We start from the raw sequence: 21,304 nt of genomic DNA, 5'->3' as shown, positions 1-21,304 counted from the left end.
AATCAAACTTCAATGAGATGCCACTCAGGCTAAGAGGACTATGGAGAAAATTAAGCAGGCTTAATTTTGGATACAGGCTAATGCTTGCCTGTATCCAAGAGGTCCTTGATTCCTCACTACCACAGAAAAATGAGAGGGAGGGGGACAAACAGAAAGAAGGTGCTTATGAGAATGTAAGAATTGCCACCACCTTACACAGCTGCTGGGAATGCAAACTGTACAGGCACTCTGAGGAACACTTTGGCAAGTCTTCAGACTAAATATACAATTATGATATGACTGGGTCTTTACACAAAAGTGCTGAAAACAAGCATTTATTCAAATACTTGTACACACATTGCTCATTAAAGCATTGTTAAGTAGTAGCCAAGCATATAAGCAACACAGGCCTCTATCAACAGACATATAAACAAAAGATATATAAGCAAAGAGAGACATAGCTATACAATGTAATGCCCAGTGTGAAAAATTGTGTGCAAACGTGTGCAACATCAATGAGTTGTGCTAAGATTGTATGACTCTATTTAGGTGAAAAGGCAGAACAGACAACCATACAGAAACAAGATTAGAGGCTTTGAGAGTGATGGAGGCAGATAGGATGGGAGCACTTCATGAATATATGGTTCCTAATGGGGAAGGTCTTAAGGTACCACATGAGAATCCCCTTGGTACACTGAGTTGTACACTTTAAGATAGTTGGAATGGTAAATTGTGTGTATTTGTGTAACACCAGCAAAAGGTTATGTTAGCCACAGGAGAAAAGATGGCCAACTCACCTAGGCAATCACAGCAGTGTATCCTGAGCCTGTTAACGGGTTCTGAAAGTCCCTTCTTAACTAGGACTGTCTTTTGAGTCATGCCCTGTTCATCTCATTAAGGTTTTTGCATATGAGTGCATAAAATTAAACCTCTCTTTCTACCAGTTTCCTAAGTACTTCAAAAACATGAATGGTTGACAGTCCCTCAACTCCCTTTAAAACCGATGCCACTCAAGAATATAGGGGATCTTTATATGTTTACTTACAAGACATTTTTGTTCACACAAAAGCTAAGAGGAAAACTTCTGAAATAAAAATTAGATTTTTTGTCTGCTTTAATTTGTTTTTGAGAAAGAATTTTACTATGTATCCATGGCTGTCATGATTCCAAAGGCCCTCCTACTCATACCCACCGGTCAAGGGCTGGCTACAGAGATTCAGGATCCAAGACCTTCCCAAAGGACTTACTCTCAGAGGACATCTGCATCCACTGCCATTCTTTAAAAGGCTGGAATGGGTTCCTTTTATATAGGAAACTTTTTTTCTCCTTTAAAATGTTACTTTAGCATTTTAGTATCAGTGTTCAACTACAGAATTAAAACACTGCCCACTGTGTATGGTGAGCAGGAATGGGTACTTGGAAGAGTTTATATGGCATTCATAATGGAGCCCAATCTGTCAGCATTAAAAGGCATAAAGGGGGAACAAAAAGCATATTCATTGGTTTTATGTTAGTTTTCTTCCTCTAGCTGGTGGCTAAGAGTTCAAGAAAGGAAATTATTTATATGAGCTACTTATTGAAATCCGTTTCAGCATAATATTTTAGTGGCAGAGTAGATTTGATAAGTCTCAAGTGGAAATGCTTATGAGCACATACATGTCTAATCACAAATGGAGGCTTATCTGTTTCCTTTTTGAATTCATAGGGTCCCAGATTTAAATGGGCCAGCCGCCGCCGGGTGTCTTCTGAAAGCTCACACATTCGTCTCTTTGTGTAGGGAGATGGAGAATGTGACTTTGAAGAAATTGTAGGCTGTTCGTAGTTCTTGGTGTTTATGCAGTATTTACTCCTCTCTGGTGACTTGGACTTTTTCTTCTGTGATCTTGATGTTCTACATTGCAGTCTGCCGTGGGGTTTTTCAACTGGAGCTGAATGGTAAGTAAATTTATCCTAAACATAAAAAATAAACGTTCATGTGGACAGAAGGTACTTTTTAAAACTCTACGGATGGGAAGATACTTTTAAGAGTAACTCAAAGTACACAAAGGCTACAAAATCAATTGGATCTATCATCTGTGCTGACACAGAAAAAACTCAAATTTATATTCCCCTAGTTAATAAAGTTCTTAAGTCTAACACCGGCTTAATACAAATTAAAGACCAATGCTTAATCACTTGTAAAGTTCCAAGAAATAAACTTATTTTCAAAATAAGCCAAAAACTTATTTTTCAGCAAGCTAAGAATACAAAAAATGTTTATTGTTTAGAGTACATATTCAAGTAATAGGCTATAAAGTTTAAAATTAATATAATTTTTAAAACTCCATACTGAGTCTGAGTACAGTGTGCTCACACATGTCTGACCCTGGCTAGGATGCTAAGGCAGTTGGCTCCAGGGCAACAAAGGACCCTGTCTAAGAGTAAACTTGTTTAGCTAATTTTAAAATCATAAAGAAAACTACTAAAAATAAGTCTTATTCATTCTTCTGTAATCATGTAGAACACACGTACAACACAAGAATGTAAAGTACTTGACAGCTATTTTACTGAAGTGTTTCACTTGAGTTACATACAATATAGAGCAGTGTAAGATCCAAGACATAACTTGACAATTCAATAACAGATAAAAAGACCAATTTTTTTCTGGTTCTATATTTTTATAAAAGTAAATATGCATAAAACAAAGATTGTAAACTTTAATAACCAATACTTATATTTTCTTAAAAATATGGTAAGTATCTGAAATTTAAAAATGTAAAGTCTGAAGTTTAAAATAAATGTAAGCCAGGCTCAGCATCATGTAACTACATATCTAGCTATGTGGAAGGCTGAGGCAAGACAGCTTCCGGTGCCTCTGAGTTTTAAGTCAGGCTGGGCAAAATAAATGAGGCCCTGTGTAAAATAAAATATGATAAAAATGAAACGAATCCGATAGCCCCAGCTTTGCTGCTTTTCAGGTCATCATTCTGCTACAAGCTGCCTTACAAATGCCTCCCTAGACAGAATGGAAGTAAACCGTACACTTCTTCAGACACTGTCTAGAGTCCTGATTTTTAGTTAGGAAAATAAACTGCTAAAGATCTTTAACTTCTTGACTTCATCCCTTAGAAAACCACCAGTCCAAAGTTGTTCTCCACTTTTTCAACCCCCTCCTTATGTACACTCATGAAGTGATAAAAATATATATGTGAATCAAAATAAGAGCCAGTTTTTCCAAGTCAGTAACACAAAGGAAAAACTCAGAATGTTTCTGGTGAGAACAGTCCCCGGGTGCTATACAGGCCAGTACATCAGGTCATTTTCCTCTGGTTCTTGCTGTGCTCCAGGACCTTCTCCCACGATGGTCAGTGACCCACTGAGTCTGGCAGGCCTCTCCTCCCCTTCATCTACTCTGTGACGTCACACTGACTCTCATGAGTCAGACATTCTAGAATCACAAAGGGTCTCTGAAGCTTCCTGAAACATTCAAGCAGCACTTCGAACACCTAGAATTTGGACCAACTTTAATCTGTTAACCACAACTTGAATTTCTCCTCTGTACAGACCCACTGCATCTGTTGTCTTCCTCACAAAAATCTCATTTCCTCAACCTATTTCTTCTACAATGTGCCTGTTATTAATCCCCATGTCACATCAGTCTCCGACCTTCTATCTCCTTGTTCTTTATACAATGTTGGCCTCCAGGAACAGCTAAATTCCTAAAGCCATGGTTGAGTTGTTTTGTACATACCCATCTCTGATTATATCCAATCTCAAAATACCATCTGTCTGCGGTAAAGTTTTTTACTTCCGTACATTTTCTTAATGAAGTTACAAGCATCAAGGCATCGGCTACCAACCCATGGTGTCCAGGCATGCCCATGCCACAATTCCCCTGGCTTTGACTACTAGGATACTGGCTGCTTATCCTCTTACCAAAATGACCTCCATAATTTCCTTTCCTATACCTACACCCTGGGTTTCTTCCCCAGGATCATGCTAGCCGTAACTATGAAAACTTTATCAATAGGTCACTATTAAAAATGGCTGCCAACTCTTCTGAAATACTCCCTACAGCAAGTGGAGAAGCCAGGACTATTAACCTGCTAGATGAGTCTTCCTCATCACCACAGCTGCGATCAATGACAAAGGTGAACATTCCCCCTCCAAATACAAGTTCTGCCAAGTTCCAAGTGTGGGCAAAACACCCTAAATCATTCTGGCTTAGCAAGTCAATCTGGACTGAAGAAATCATTCTGTAGCCCCCAGAACTGAGAAGTGCTTGCTCCTTTAAACCATTGAGTTAACAAAGATTGTTCTACAGCAAAACTTAAGGAATAAAGTACTTATCATACTAAAAGGTCTATCAATATGTCAATATCTATGTAACAGCAAATTCTACTTTGAAACAGGTAAAAGAATTAGAAAATTATTTTTCTCCTGGAAATTCACATCAATACAATTAATATTTTGAATCCCGTAGGTTGCTGACAAATGTAAACTTTGAGTTTGAAAATAATACTTTCCTCCTTCTTTCCCTCTCTCCTCTGGCCTTCCTGCCTTCCCTCCTTGCTTTTTTTTTCTCCTCCCCTCCTCCCATCTCCTCTCTCCTCTCTTCCCCCATCTCCATCCTCCTTGGCCTTAACAGGGAACTGAACCCTGAACCTCATGCATGATAGGACAAATGGCCTATTGAATCATATCAAGCTATATCTATAGACCTAGTTTAAAAAATGTCTGACATAAAAACTTACTCTCTTACATCTTTGTTTAGTAAAGTTCAAGCAACAACTCAAAACAAGTAAAAAGAAAAGAACAGTATTTTTTCCAGAAAATGTTAGTTCATTAGTACTTAAAGTGCAGTGACCCTAACTGATGGGGAGGGCCTTACAGTTAGAAAGGCTCTTGTGTTGAGACGTACAATTGGAATGTTTACGCTGTTCTTCGTGAATGCTTTATGTCCCATAAGAATTAAAAAATAAAAAGATTTCTTTCTCTTCATTCATGAGCTATATGCTAGTTCAGAGAAAGAAAAAAAAACTGAATCCTAGGCAAAGCCTTTTTAACAATTTACAAATGCACACAGTGAGTATCTCAGAAGCAAGTCAGTCAACTTTCCCATACACTGGAAGCACAGCTGGTCAGATTTCCAGCATCTTTGTCCAAATGATAAATAGCTACAGACTGACTATGGCATCCTGAATATCTTGTTAACAAAATATTGCTTCCTCCAATACTCTGGGAACTCGCTGTACCTGTCCTAACCAAGGTCACAGTTATTGTCTTCAGAAAATTAATTTTAACACTGTAATAGAGCAAATTATTATTCTACTCTGTCCATAATTGGCCCAGTTCTGCCCCAAGTGAATCCTCTGAGTTTCATATGTGACTGGTTCTTCATCACAGCTAGCTCACTATTACATGACTGCTAGCCCTGAAGAGATGACCATGGCAAGGTCACTTGTCCATCAGAAGACTGCCCTGTGGCCCAGTAACAATTAGAATAAGAGGAATAACAGGTGCAGAAGCTTATTGAAGGAAACCATCACATGCAGGAGTTGTTTAGGCTGGAACATCCAAGCTTGCTTTGATCTGACAGGACCAGTATTGTCACTCCATTGAACAACAGTCCTCTAAGGAGTTAGACACATTCAAGAAGTCACATTCAATAAGCCTCAAGTTCCCCGTCTAAAACCTCAGTCACATTTGTTTAAAGCTATCTTCTGCCCTCTGTGCAGTCACCTGTAACATCTGCAAAATGTATGAAAAACTCCAAGTTTTTTTTGGCAATTCCTAATCTCAACATCCTTCTGGCAGTTTGACTGTTACTGTATTAAAAGTCTATGAAGTAAAGTAAGTAAATAACCAGACAGACAGTGCATGGTGCCCTCTGCCACAGGGCTGGGACTGCGGTGCTCTCTGCCTCAGGGCTGAGCATGGCCTTGTCCTGCTTACTAAGAGGCAATCAGGTTGCTGAGTCCCTTGTTACCTACTTTACTCAAACCACAGATTGAGGGGGAGGTGAAAAGAGATGTAGCCAGAACACAGGGCTAAAGCTTGCCAGACACTATCAACATGAGTCCAGTGAACTTTAAGCAGTTAGTCTTTTAACCTGAGTGCGGCACTTTCTTGAGCTTATCAGACATTCGGTGATCACTGAAGTTGTAGAAAATTCCAGCTTTGGAGCAATTCCCTGTGAGATTAAAAAATGGTATTATTATATATTGCCAGGAAAAGGATAGTGGTGAGAAAAGGATTTAAAATAACAAATATTTGTCAAAACTGAGCACCGCATTTATTAGTTTGATCTGTTTATTATCATAAAGAAAATAGTAATGATAAATGTTAATAATTAGCAGTTTCAATGCTAATGATTTTGTTAGGAACAATTACATTACTTTTATGGAATAATTAACAATTGTTTTCATTTCAACTGTCTCTTTGTCGAAGTGTTTGAAGATTTTAAATTATGATATGTTAGCCATAAATGTAAATGTATTTAATTGATTTCAACTCTTTATATTTATATTTATATTTAAAACATTGAACTATATAATCAAGAAATGCTTTATTTAGCCATTTCATAAATTCTACATACATCAAAACACCATTGTCTATCATAAATATATAATACTTAACTGTCCATTAATTTTTTTATTATTTATTGCATTTTGATTAAAATAGAATTGCATTACTTTTCCATTCTGTTTTATCCCTCCAGCTCCTTCTATATATCCTGACTCTATTTTTTCTCTATTAATTTTTTAATGGAATAATTTCGATGCATCCTAGTTGTGCAATCTTCAGACAGTGAAGGTCTCTGAAATTTTTTCTAGAGCCTCTCCTATAATATTATTTATATTCAGATGTAGATATCACTCTGAATTCAGTTTCTATCAACATTTCAGTAATCAGATTAAATATTTTGAGATAAGTAGAGAAAAGAAGAAGAAGAAGAAGAAGAAGAAGAAGAAGAAGAAGAAGAAGAAGAAGAAGAAGAAGCAAGAAGTCTTAATCTTTTTTATAACCTTACAAACTCAGTTTAAAATCCAGTGTTGGCATGTAAAGTGAATCCTCAGATAGGAAGGGTGCTTTGGTTACGTGTCAGTACAACTCCTAGAATACAGTTCTTCACAGTCAAAAGACCTATGAACTAGGGAGACAAGCAACCTATCTATACAACAAGCACACACTGTGCACATGTGCAGCAAGTACTGGGCGGTCACTGTGGACATTCCTGTTCAAAAGGGGCAAAATGAGGATAAGAACGACTGATGCCTAGCAGTGCTAAAATCCAGACAGTGAGGCATTTCTGGAAATACTGTCATGTGAACTTCATGATGAAGATCCAGACTGAATCCTGTATCATTGGGCCATCTATTATAATGTATACTTCCAGAAACCTGGTTGGTATAGCCTGTTGTGCAACTAAGGATACACCATAGCCACCATTGTATGTGTAGTCCAACTCCAGTACAAACGCCAGGAAGTACTATCACCACCAAGCCTATGGCTTCCCAATTTAAACTTCTCTGAGTATTAATCATCGCATGAGAGTTCCCAAGACTTAAGCAAGTATTTTTACCAATTCTTTGAAGTCCAGCATGTAACAGGACCTAGAGAGATTTGCCTTAAGGAACTAATTCACACCATTGTGGGACAATTCAGAAAGGGCAAATTAGTAAGGTGGACACTCAGGAATAAACCGACACAGTTCTGAGCATGAAAGCCTACAGAGAAGGTTGGAATATTAGAAAAAGTTAGGATTTCTATTGTTTCCATGAGGCACAATGCTTCCTTCCTCAGAAAAACTTAGTGTTTGTTCCTGCAATCTCCAACTTGAGATGAAGGCCGCTAGCATTGTCAAGTTATAATCTTTATTTGAAGTCAATCATTTATGAATCATCATATCCAACTCCTTTACCGTAACATCCAGATTACTGCATAGGCACTAGAGCCTAGCCAAACTGACAAAATGAAATCACACCATCTTAAATGTAAGTTTTTCTGTGAATTCTTCTGCAAGTAATTCACCGATGGGTTCAATCAAGAAGCATCTGTTAAATACCACTTCATAAGATACTGAGTATGATCACAGTTAAAAGAATGCTGTGGAGATCTGAGTCTATGGAGGAAACACCAATAACTACTAGCACGACGACCACAGTTAAAACATATGATCATCTCAATGTTAAACCAACCCATCCATGAGCCCAATCTATCTAGAGGTTACTGTGCTCTGTTCAAGCTTATTAAGAAATCCCTAAGAGTGCCATGATTTAATTCCAAATAAATAAATCCTTGTCACAGTAATAGGACTTACAGATAGTAGCTCAGAATGACAAGAATTCTGAAGACAAGACATTGTTGCTTGCCAGGATCATAAACCATTGACTAGAGCACTTCTTTTTACTTATATGTAAATAGTTATTAGTAGATTTATACCTCAATTTTGATGATCAGTTTACATTCTGTTCAAGGCCTCTGTATTGGACAGCTGTTTCTAGAAGCCACCTTTGCTGCGTTTCCATAATAGGTGAGAAGGTAAATCCATAGCTAAGGCTAGTTTCTCAGGCTCCTTCCCATCTGCCACTGCCTTCCTTATACATAACTTTTGAAGAAGAGAGAGAGAGAGAGAGAGAGAGAGAGAGAGAGAGAGAGAGAGAGAGAGATTCTCTCAGCCCTCTAGATCTCCCTGTCAACCTCCTAAACGGTGACCCTAGTCAGCAGAGGGGCACTTGGCCTTGTACAGCTATGAGGTTTCTCCATCTGCTACCAACAGGATCCACCATAGTTAGCTGACAGAACCAAAACATTCACCCCATTTCTCAACCCTTGGTGACAAAGCTGCTGCTCTTTGTGCCCAGTCTCAGCTGGTAAAGATACAGTTGTCACTAAGCAGGAGGGCATGGGGGACATAACAGCAAAGTAGTCCCAAATTCCTGCTATATTACCTAAAACTTAAGCCAATTTTCAGGCATAAAAATGTCATGTGCTTGCTGTACTAGTTAGTCAGCATTCGCTGTCCAGTGTTGACTGTGATAACTTTGTCCAGCCTCACATTTGCTTAATATATACAGAAGACCTATCAAATTCCTCACAAAGCTGTTACTGCAATTCCTGATTTGTATATATCTTTGCCTCAATAATCAAACACCTTTCAAATATATGCAAAAGCAACTTGTTATGTGATGAAAGGAAAATTCTTGTGAACAGTTCAAAGTTGACTTTGTACTGCTGTCTTTGTATGACACCGCAACTTAAATTACCTTAAAGAGAACATAAACTTAAAACATGATTTATTTCCCTTTGTGGGCTTCTACATGACTCTCACAATTGTCTTTGAAGACAATTATACCATAAAAGTTGACTAATGACATAAAAAAATATCTCAGAAAGGGTTTCCATAGATTGCTACAGAGTCAACTTTTATACTTTGAGTAAACTGACTTGCTATCTCTTTGAACACAACTCATCATAAACCCAGGCATAGAGGAAAATATTTAATTCACTATATTGGCTCATATGCCACCCATTTTATTTACACTAAGATTCCACAAAACTAGTTTTAATACTACTTGCCCAAGTAAGTGCAAGATCAATGACTTTTCCTTCTCTGCTTTTGAAACAAGATGGGCATGTCTGAGTTTTTCAGAGTAGCAGGCAAATTTTCACAAACATTTTTAAATCTGAGGAATTATAGGAGAAAATGGGAGATCCTTATGTGGCAGCAGTATGGGTCTAGTCATGTTGATTTGTCACACAATTATTGTCACTCAGAAAGAAAGACTCCCTTAATGTAGCATTTAAACTTAGGCGTATAATCTATGAACACTTTATAATTTGTCTAGTGAAGCTTTATCCGTCCTGGATGTTTCAGTTATTTCTATTTTTTTAATCACTCTTAACACTGTAAGAAAAACATCTCAATCTGAGGGTGTGGGTCAGTGGTCAGCTGATGGAAGACCCTAGGTTCTCTCTCTAGCACCATGGGTAAAAACAATGAAAGAGAGCTCTTGGTATTCCAGTAAGAATATTTTAAGACCCACACCTAGAAGATAAAATACTAGAAATTTTGGTCTTTATTAAATAATTTTGTTTTGATTTTTTGTAGCTTATATCCACACAGCAAGCATACAAAAGTTTTCAATTTGTAAATAATATTTGTTAATATTTTCCAATAAATCATCTATGTCCCAATAAATATTTTTTAAATGTTGGTTTCCCTAAATGTTAAAACTAGCTATTGTTCAACTGTTACACTGAACCTTCCCTAAACAGAAACAGAGAAAAGTGACAAAGAGACCAGGAGTGGGGGTGAGAGGGGTGAGAACAGACAATGCAGAGGAGAAAGGAGTTGCAAGTCCTGATGAGAATCAGCCAATATGAGCTGTGTTAGTTTTGATGATAAATGTCTTAAAAGTTTTGCTAAATTACTTTTATAACATTCAGGATGCTTAAAATAAGATGATTATATAAAACAAGTTTGAAACCAAGTTGAATTTGAGTTAGTTTTACATACAAGGTACAGAGACCTGCATTCTAGCTCTCACCCACGAGCCCGCAGTAAGCGCTGACTTGAAAAACTGATGACACTTACTCTTAGACCAGAAATCCTCCTCATGGTAACCTGGCGGTTTGAATCATGGTGTCCAGAAATTTGGTTTGGACCCGGGAACATGAAATCTCTCGTATTTTCATCATAGGTAGACAGTGTTTCTCCCACTATAAGAAAGATATCCTATGATTCAAATTATAACAAAACATTCTATTTAGAAACAAAATCATCAAGTATAATATATATATAATGCCTGATGCCTTATTGTATGCCTGCTTGAAGTCAATGCTTATCTTCTATAAAAGGAAAATTAAGATAAGGAATGCATTAAGTACTTTAATACATTTTTTTATTTTTCAGAAATACATTATACATTACTAATTATCTGTCTTACACCTTTGAAGAATGATATATTCATATATACTCAGTAAGATCCTAGAAACTATTAGAAAAGGAAGTTCTTTAAAAATATAAAGTTGCATTAAATTTATACATCTAAAGCTAAATACCATCTTTAGCATGTTCCCTGTCTTCTGTCTTTTCTGTCTTCTGTCATGGAGTATAAAATTGGACAGTAAAAATAATTGAGGTATTTTGTAGACTTATATGTCTAATACTGAAAATTCTGGGATCACTTACATTTAATAAAATACAGGTATCTGCTCTATAAAATAATGATTTAACTAAGGTTTTTTGATAATCTTATAAATCAGTATCAGCAATAAAACTAGTGTTTATATTTTAATAGATAACATCTTTCCTCAGTAACCAGTGTTCACTTTGTATAGGTAAGGCTACCATCGACTTCATTCCCAATAGTAGTCAACACACAAAAACAAAAACAAAACCCCTGCTCAGTTAACAAAAATATGTCATTTCATTCATAAAATATCAAACATTGAAAAAAATCAATTTATATTAATGTCACATAATATTCTAAAATTATAAAGATGTTATTTCTACTTTCAATTATTTTAACACATTTAATTTCAGAGCAATGCCGTCAATTGGCATTTATATGAACCTCTCTGTATATACTGTTTTGTCATATACATAGTGAATCAGTTATGTAAGAAATAAGCATTGCTGTTAATTTGTAAGAAGAGGGGAATGGAGATATTTAGAAGTATTTTGCTGGGATAAGTTGCCATTAAGAGTCATCTTATCAATAAGTAATACAACATATCAATAAGTAATACAATACCTGGTGGAACTAGCTGTATCAACTCAAACACTGCTGTATCATCTGAAAGTTAGAAGGAAAATTTCCTTAAGTTGAAAAGTCAGTAAGAGTAAGTTGCTTTGATCTGCTTCATTACAAAGACACAATTGCTTGCTTCCTTTATTTAACTTCTGCTACTGTCTGTGAATGGAAGTCTCATTTCAAGCTTCCACCCATGTATTCCAACTATGAAGAAATATTAAATTCTCTACTTACATCATAAATTAAGGCTACAATGAGAAAAATAAATATGGTCCAGTAACTAATTTTTTAAATCTATTTTTAATGATGGTTTTTAAATGCTTTAACATCCCTTTTAGCCCACCAGAGGTAGTGGGAAAGAAAGGATATGGAGAAGTAGACCTGTTTTAAAAGGCTCTTTAGAAAAACCTCTTATCGATCTTGTAAAGAAATTGACAATTCAGTTTACAGATTAGTAGCGACAGCTCAACCCACTCAAACACTTCACGATATACCAACAGTCTAGCTTGATAGAGTCAGGATAACAAGCAAAAATCAGTAGCAGTGGTACAACCTAGCAGAAACGGCCAGGCCTCAGCCTCGACACAAGTCAGTAGAAGGGACCCATAGGGACACCAAGAGAGGTTCTCAGCTGTGTCTCTCTCTAGAGAAACAAAGATCAACAAAGATGTGAGAGCCACGAGCGCTATACAGCTACCTTATAAACAAGCCAAGCTCTGCCTCTGTCACTGTCTAACGAGCCTTTTTATACTCTCTCCAAACTCCACCTGCCCTTCACGGGTCTTGCCTCAGCGTGTACATCTGCCTCAGCTGACATCACTCTGCCAAACAGCCCAAGTCTGCAATAGCAACAAGAGACTATGACACACAACCAAAAGCTGTTTGGCGCATTCTCCTTATGGAGTAGTGACAAATATAGCTCACCAACAAAATATAAGGCAGACCAATACATGTATGTTGTTAGCAAAGAGTCCTTCCTCACGTGTCCTTCTATGTGTATGCTTTAGCAGAACATCTTTTTTCTTGTGTCTACTTTAGCTAAATGTTCCTTCACAAATCTGTCTTAGTCTCTTACCTGTGTTCTCTTTTAGGAAAACACTCCTTCATGTGTTCGCCCCAACAAAACACCTTCCAACATAACTGCCCTTTAAAGGGCATAGCTGCTTCCTTCCTTTAACTGTGTTACATGAGTAGAGTCTCATTCCATAATACAGCAGAGCAAGACAGTCTAGAAGACTAGGTAACCCAAGAACAAGGATCCTTTTAAAATCAACTGGAAAAGGTAGACAGCTAAGGAAATAAATGCTAACTCTAAGCACTAAAGTGTATAAAACAGAAACCTGGTATAAACAGGAACTCCAGAGATGAGCCAGGCCTTAGGGACTGTTATTTTGCTTGCTTGCTTGCGTTCTTTCTGGTATCTGACAATTCTGACAGACAGCTAAGAGGCATATAGGCATATTAATCAGTGACTTTTGGTAAACTCACAACATGAACCTTAGAATACCTAGCCAAGCTCTCTTGCTCTCTCTTGCTCTTACCTTCCTGCTCCGGCTCTGTACCCTCAGCCCTTCCCCCACCAACTCCCCTCCCCAGCCCCTGATTAAACTGTATTCTATATTATAAAAAAAACCTAGCCAAATTTGGAAAGTGAAATGTCCCATCGGAAAACATGGCCTTGGGGAGTCAAGAAGAGGAGGCTGGGAAATCAAATCAGTGACCTGGTAGCCTGACAGATGAACAGGCTTGGTTCTTCATAGGAGATTAAATCTGTGCTGGTTTGAAGGAAACAACCCATCATACATACATACATACATACATACATACATACATACATACATACATAGAGATAGATAGATAGATAGATAGATAGATAGATAGATAGATAGATAGATAGATAGAAGATAGACAGATGGATGGATGGATAGACAGACAGACAGACAGACAGACAGACAGACAGATAGATAGATAGATAGATAGATAGATATTTGAGGATTAGGAAGTGTGGCCTTATTGGAATACATAGATGACTGAGTGTGAGCTTTGAAATTTCAAAGGCTCGTGCCATTACAGTTGTCCCTCTCTCTGCTTCCTGATTGGTGTCTCAACTGAAGCTCTCAGCTATTGCTCTAGTGCTAGTCTGTCCCTAGTTATGCTCCCTTCCATGATACTCAAGGACTCACCCTCTGAAACTGTACTAAGCAAGCCCCAAATTAAATGCTTTCTTTCATAAGTTGCCTTGGTCATGGTGTCTCTTCACAGCAGTAGAAAAGTAACTAAGACAAAAACCTAAAAGTAAAGGAAAACTAAAATACAGCCAAATATCTCAAATCCACTCTGAATTGAGATAATACAAGTAATTATTTCTATACTTTTATAGCATTTGGTATCTAAGAAAAATCAACCTAGAAAAATATTTTTCTAGGTATATAGAAAAATATATTATTGAGATTAAAAATTAAGAAAATAAAAAGCAGATCCAGAAAGCAAGTATTCTATATACACAGAAGATGCCATTTAGGCCACTTACAACAGAAATTTAATCAAATCATTTAAGAAACAGGTTTAAAATGTGCTGTAGGACTTACAATCTAGGATGTAAGGTGTTTGGAAGAATTTATTCCAGCCTAAGACTCAGGGGTGAGCAAACCCTCTAATACACCTACATAAGGTGAACTCATAGGAAGACAAAGCAGGTGAATGAGCGGAATCACAGAAGAGCAGAAATATACAAGCAAAGGCCTCTACGGCAGCTTCAGAGGGAGGAGTTTTGAGTTCTGCCTTGGGATCTTCACTGTGAATGTTGGAGAAAAGTTTGTAGTTTCCAGGGGAAAGGAAACATTTGGAAGCATGCTGAATCATTCTATTCTTTGTAGCACGCCCTTCTCTCTGGAAAAAATGCTTTTCCTCAGGTTCTATCTTCCAGATTCTATAAAAGGAGCCTAATCAACCTGGTACAAGGGAAGTCCCAATTCTGGCCAACTCCAAGCTTCTATCGGGAACAGGTGGAATACTCAAGTACAACACCACCTCTTTTGTATATGGGAGAAAGAAGATACTCAACTATCCAACCATGCTGTCCTAGGGAGAGACAGGGCCCGAAACACTGGCAGAGTTCCCAAGCCAGGGCATGGGCTCATCAAAGAGAAGCTATACTCAGTGAAGATAGAAGGCCTTCTCCTCAGACTTTACCAACTGCCACAGTTCTTTCCTCAATATCCCGAGGGGCTTTCAACAAGGTGCATAGAAAACTAAACAGGAAAAAACAAGAGTGCAGTGTGGAGATCACACAAATGGAGACATTGGAGTGATACAATCAAAAATTTTTAGAAGTTTAAGCTGAGACTATAGGATAGAGTAGAAAACTTGCCAAGCACATATAAGACCCTGAGTTTAATTCCCATTACTAAAAGTATCTCCCCAATTTTTAAAAACAATAAAATGCAAAGAGATCTAGTATAAAAAGTAAGCAGTATACAAAAATAAATAGGTATACATGCATATGTGTCTGTGTATATGCATGTACATATATGCAGAGATGGAAATTCTAAGAGAGGAACAAAAAGAAATGCTATAGATCAAAAATACTGCAACTGAAATGAAGAATGCCTGTGTGGGCTTACTGGTACGTGGCACATAGCTAGGAAAAAAAACACTCATAGGATTCAGGATGTTACAATAACAACCTTCAAATCATCAAAGAGAACAAGACAAAGCAAAAAACAGTATCTAAGAATTGTGGGACAACTATAACAGATGTAATGTATAAAAATAGGAACATCAGAAGAGGAAAAAATACAAGGATAGAAGGGTCGGGACAGGCTGGGTTACTAGAGTTGCTGGCACTTTAGAGAGGCAAATAGGAACAATAAGACCATTTTGCTGAAGACAACTGCTAGAGGATAAGCAAAAGGAGGTAGTGAGAATATTACAGGTTCCCAAATTTCATGAATGACATTAAAATAAATGCCCAATGAGCTCAATGAAATAGAAGAAAGGGTCTTTGAGGAAGCATGAGAAGAGCAACTAAGCACTTTGAAAGCATCTCTTAAATATTCTGGCAACAGAGTTACTAGGAAGTCTGGGGGCCAGGGGAACAGATACTAATACTTACAAAATGCTAAAAGAAATGCTCACTTAAGAATTCCATATCCAGTTTTTGAAAACTGTCTTTCGAAACTATTAGAGAAATTAACACATCACAGGCATACACAGTCATGAATGTGAAAAAGAGATCTGTTAGAGAGGAAGAGAGCATACTGGACTGAGTGGTATGAAGATGGGAGAGTGTAGGAATAAGAGTCACTGGTATACATTGTGTACATGTGTGAAACTATCAAAGAATACATTAATTAAGAAAAATGTCCCCAGACAAATAAAAGCTAAGGGATTTTGTTACCACTAAACATTCTATGCAAGAAACATTTACAAGCACTTATGCTAACTTTAAACAAAATACTTTAAATAAAAAATTTAAGGGGCTGGAGAGATGGCTCAGCGGTTAAGAGCACTGACTGCTCTTCCAGAGGTCCTGAGTTCAATTCCCAGCAACCACATGGTGGCTCACAACCATCTGAATGGGATCTGGTGCCCTCTTCTGGTGTGTGTGAAGACAGCTACAGTGTACTCACATACATAAAAATAAATCTTTAAAAAAAATTTAAGACAATGCAGGACATACATGAATTAGAGGTTCACGACAAGACGAGCGAAGTTATTAACATTTACACACCCAATTGCAGACCGTGAAATTATATGAAACAAAAAGTGTTAGTAGAAGTGGGAAGTGAGCGTACAACAAAGTAACTGAAGACTAAATGATCGACTCTTAATACTTGGTAAAACAATGAGACAAAAGATAAAAATTCTTAGAACTCAACTGCAATAAACCTGAGAATTAACAGACATATAAAACACTCTACTGGCTGTGCATGGTAGCACACTCCTAATACCTTGTCACTCAGAAGGCTGAATTGGAGAATTACAAGTTCAATGCCAGAATGGGTTCTAAACTAGCCTGGGCTAGAGTAGATAGAGCCTTGTCTCAACAAAAATGATAAAAAGCAGAAGAAAAGGCCAAGCAGTCAAACAGCCATATAACACTCTACAACAGCGCATATGTTCTTCTAAGAGCACACAGGACATCTTCCTGGCTAGACCATATGTTAGGGTACAAATTAAGCATCAGTAAATTTAGAAGGACAGACGCAGGTAACAAAACATAACCTGGAAAAGCCCATCCTTGGATAATCAATCAGTTAAACAAGAAATCATAAGGGAAGTTTGAAAATACATTGAGATGAATGGAAAGATACAGAATATCAAAACTTATGAGACTCAAAAAACAATGCTATTGTAGGTTGATGTCTATATGCAGGTGAGGGATGGCACAACTTAGGTCAAGGCCATGATTGGACAGTAAAAAAAAAAATAAGGCAGAGACAAAGCTTTTGTAAGGCAGGAGGGAAGAAGGAAGGAGAATTAAGATGGAGACGAAGAAGGATGACCCAGATCCAGGTGGTCTTAAATAATCCAGGTAGTTGGATGAATTTCTGTAGGCAAATTTATCTTCTCTAGGTGGGTGGTTTATACCTATCAATTGGTTGCAAGTTTATTGTGTGGATGTATTGTAGATTGAGAATTTAACATATAAATCTGATTGTTGGGTTACAGTTTGTTGAGTCTTGACTTTAATGGGTTGTTGGGAGTTTGTACCATAACTATTAGGGGGTGGATGTTGGGAATGTAAACAGAACATCGACAGAGTTATGAGAGGAGAGACCTGGCTGGGACCAAGTGGATGCTAGAAATGTGAACAGAGTCCACAGTAAGAGAGCCTCGAGATAGGCAGTCTCTATATGAAACTGGCATAGCGACCTGCCTTGGGAACTAGATGGGTAAAGAGATTGCTGCCTGGGTCACAGAATGCTTGGGGCAGTGTGGAGCTGCTGAGATAAATTAGCACTAGTTCCAGCCAGAACTATTGAGAAAGAGATTGCAGGGGTACATGCGAGAACCATTCTGCCCTTTTTTATTTTTACCACAACAAATGACGCCACAACATGCTATGGTAGAAATTTCTAACTTATGGATGTGTAAATTTAGAAATTAAAAGTCATCTCAAATGAACAGCTTTACAGCTTAAGAAATCATATAAGGAATAAGTTAAACTCAAACCTAGAGAAAAAATAAAATTAAATATTAGAACAAATATAAGGTAAAACAGAAAAATAATGGAGACATAAGTAGAATCAAAAGCTGTCTTTCTAAATCTCAACAGAATTTTCAGACATTTTATATTTAAATATAATTGTTATTGCTGGTTTTAAATATGAAAACTGATGCAAAACTGTATTACCTAAATAAAATTGACAAATTTTAAAATCAAATAAATAAAAACTAATTTTTGGAAAGCAAGAAATCTGTTCCTGACTAATAATAAGACTTCACAGTGGTCAGAAATTCCCCAAGAAATAAAGTGTAAGACCTGATTTTCACAAGGGAATTTTGAAGAATTAATACCTATCTTTGTCAAATTTGTTAGAATAAGTTGAAGAGGAGGTGATATTTTGTAACTCGTTACATATTTCCTTAAAACCAGAGTCAAACAAGAAATCTATAGAAAAATATTGTAGTGTTAAATCTCTAAATACTAGAAGCAGAACTCAGCAACACGTTAGAAGTATTATACACAGTGAATGCTGAGTTTGAATGAGACGTATCCTCCATAAGTTCGTGTATTTAAGCCCTTGGTGCTCTTTGGAAAGCCTGCGGAACCTGTAGGAGATGGCTTCTTGCTGGAGGAAGTACATCATTGGGAATAGGCTTTGAGGACATATAATCTGGCCCCACTTCCTGCTCTACCTCTCTGCTCCCTGACAGTCAGCCTAGCCTTAAGCTCTACTGAAAGCCTTCACTGCCATAGTGGACTGTGTCCCCTGTAGTCCTATAAGCCAAAACAAAGCCTTGTCTCATAATCAGTCAGGGTACTCTTCCATCATAGCCACAGGAAAAGAACTAATGCAATAACAAAACGAGATGTGTCCCTGGAAGGCAAGGATAGTTCAGTATATGAAATGTAATTAACACAACATACTTCATTAAGAAAATGAGAAAGAACATTTAACAAACTTTCATGAAGAAAACTGAAAGCACTAGGAATACAAGTAAACTAACTCACCATAATAAAAAGCACTAATAGAAAACCAGTAATAAACATTGCACGATGATGAAAAACTAAACACTCCTCTTCTAAACAAACAAACAAGCAGCAACAAAGCAAGGACGCGTGTCACATCTATTCAACTAGAAGTACTAGCTAGAGCAAGGCAGCAATAAAAATATACAAAAGGCGTTCAAACTGCAAAGCGAGGTCAGCTGTGCTCACACAGCGTGAGCCTAGCTTTTAAGCAGGCATATAGACCAGTGAGATAGAATAAAGAACTCAGAAATAAATCTTTCCAAATGAGTAATTTTAATAAAGTGCCCATAACATAAAGTGAAGGAAAAGAGAATCTTTCAACAAATGGCAATGGGAAAAGTGTACATATATGCAAGAGAATGACTTCATACCTCTACCTAAAATACCACATATAAAAATCAACTCAAGGGGTTGGGGATTTGGCTCAGTGGTAGAGTGCTTGCCTAGGAAGCGCAAGGTCCTGGGTTCGGTCCCCAGCCCCGAAAAAAAGAAAAAAAAATCAACTCAAAATGACCAAAGACTAAATGTAAGCCTCAAAATGTTAAAAATCATAAGAGAAAAGAGCTTCATGACGTTGGGTCTGGGATGATTTCTTGGATAAAATTCCAAAGAAACAGGTAACAACAAAAGCTAGTAACCATAAATTTTTCTGTATGCCTAAGCATAATAACAAGAAAGGCAGTGCTAGCAAATTAAATCTTTTGAAAGAGCTTACTCTTCAGGTAAATAGAAATCATCTATAATTTAAAAATTAAAAGCAAACAACTCAACTAAAACATGACCAAGAGGTTAGAGAGGTGGCTCAATGGTTACAAGCACTAGCTATTCTTCCTGAGAACCTTGCTTGATTCCCAGCACCCAAATAGCAACTCGGCTCTCAGTAATTCGAGTCCCAAGTAACCCAGTGTCTTCATCTGGCCTCCATAGGCACTGCATACATGTAGTTCACAGACATACCCACAGGCAAAACATCCATAGACAAATAACAATAATGATAACTTTAAATTATCATAAGATTTGAAGGGGTTGGGGATTTAGCTCAGTGGTAGAGCGCTTGCCTAGCAAGCGCAAGGCCCTGGGTTCGGTCCCCAGCTCCGAAAAAAAGAAAAGAAAAAAAAAGATTTGAATAAACATTCTTCCAGAAGAGACACACATATCATCAATACATACATTAAAAGTTTTACCACATCACTAACAATTAGGGAAATTTAGATCAAAACTAACATGCTCTCACACCCATTAGGACCCTTGTGCAGTAGGTAAGGATGGTATATGGAAAGACTGATTCCTCCAAAAATGCTAAAGCAATATACAAAGGAGAACTGAAAGTAATAGCAGTATTACTCACAATATTGAAATGCTGGAAACAAACCAAGTATCCATCAACAAAGAACCGGGCAAATGTTCTATTTCATGATCTTTGAAGTGTTCCATATGAAGTGAGTCAGTCCCAAAGAAAGGACTAATACCAGTTTCCCTTTGATAAAAGACTTCTTTTTCATGATCATAAAAACAAAGTAGAAAAAGTAAAAAAGGGGGAATATATTGTTTTGAGAGATAAAATAGGGAGTTAGAGAAATGCATGGTGGTGATTGCCACACAAAATTATAAATGCACTGAATACCACTAGACTGTACACATGAAATGATTAAAGTGGTAAATTTCATGTTATATATATTTTATTACAATTAAAAATACTGTGGGGAGAAAGATATTAAATTATTAAAGGAAAGCTTTATATAGAAATGATCAGCTGGAGGCCCAACAGTAAGTTAATATAAACATATCTCCTGGAACATGCAGGACAATTAGTCTCATTTTACAGCCTCCCTTTATTGTATAACTAAGAACTATATTCCTACTTCCACTCTAAAAATTCTCATTTACACATATATCGTTAGTGTGTGTTTCAAATTAAATATATCACAATACTGGAGAAATTCTAGTCACATGTAGCAAATCAAAAACCTGCAGTAACTACATCAAGCAGAAGTGTCAACATTTTTAGAATGTACTTGTATACTTCAAATATAGTGGAGTTAAAAATAATTTAAGCCTGAGTGCCACAAGCCTCTTGGAGTAATTCGGGACACTCCCATTCACAGACTCTGAAGGACTCATTCTCAGCCCCTAAGTCCTCACCTAGTTCCCATAGACTAAGAGGTACCAGCTCTAACGAGCATGCTACTTTTCTCTATAGGCAACAGAACTCAGTGAGTTCTAGTAATCGACTGAAATATAAATATAAGTAACACCTTCTCTTTATCAAATGTTGGAGGCACTAGCAGTGAAACAGATCTTCTATTTTAAATTCTCAAACACAAAACATTCTCCTGAAGAAAGGATCATAGCACACAAACAGGTCAACAGGATGGTTCCAGAA

General features: G+C 37.1%; 1 protein-coding gene across 2 annotated transcripts in view; it reads right to left on the bottom strand.

Moving 5' to 3' along the window:
- Spata6 (spermatogenesis associated 6) overlaps nt 1-21,304 on the bottom strand; it is an 83,303-nt gene that overhangs the window by 35,755 nt on the left and 26,244 nt on the right. Inside the window, 4 exon segments of one of the 2 annotated variants that reach the window (NM_134392.2) lie at nt 1,636-1,929; nt 6,071-6,151; nt 10,559-10,683; nt 11,721-11,762. In NM_134392.2, the coding sequence (NP_599219.2) occupies nt 1,636-1,929; nt 6,071-6,151; nt 10,559-10,683; nt 11,721-11,762 (542 nt within the window). 2 annotated transcript variants of the gene reach the window in all.

Source organism: Rattus norvegicus, chromosome 5, assembly GCF_021556685.1.
Source record: "Rattus norvegicus strain SHRSP/BbbUtx chromosome 5, alternate assembly SHRSP_T2T, whole genome shotgun sequence".
NCBI lineage: Eukaryota > Metazoa > Chordata > Mammalia > Rodentia > Muridae > Rattus > Rattus norvegicus.
The sequence above is the reverse complement of the archived record's forward strand: the minus strand, read 5'-3'. Positions and strand labels throughout refer to the sequence as shown.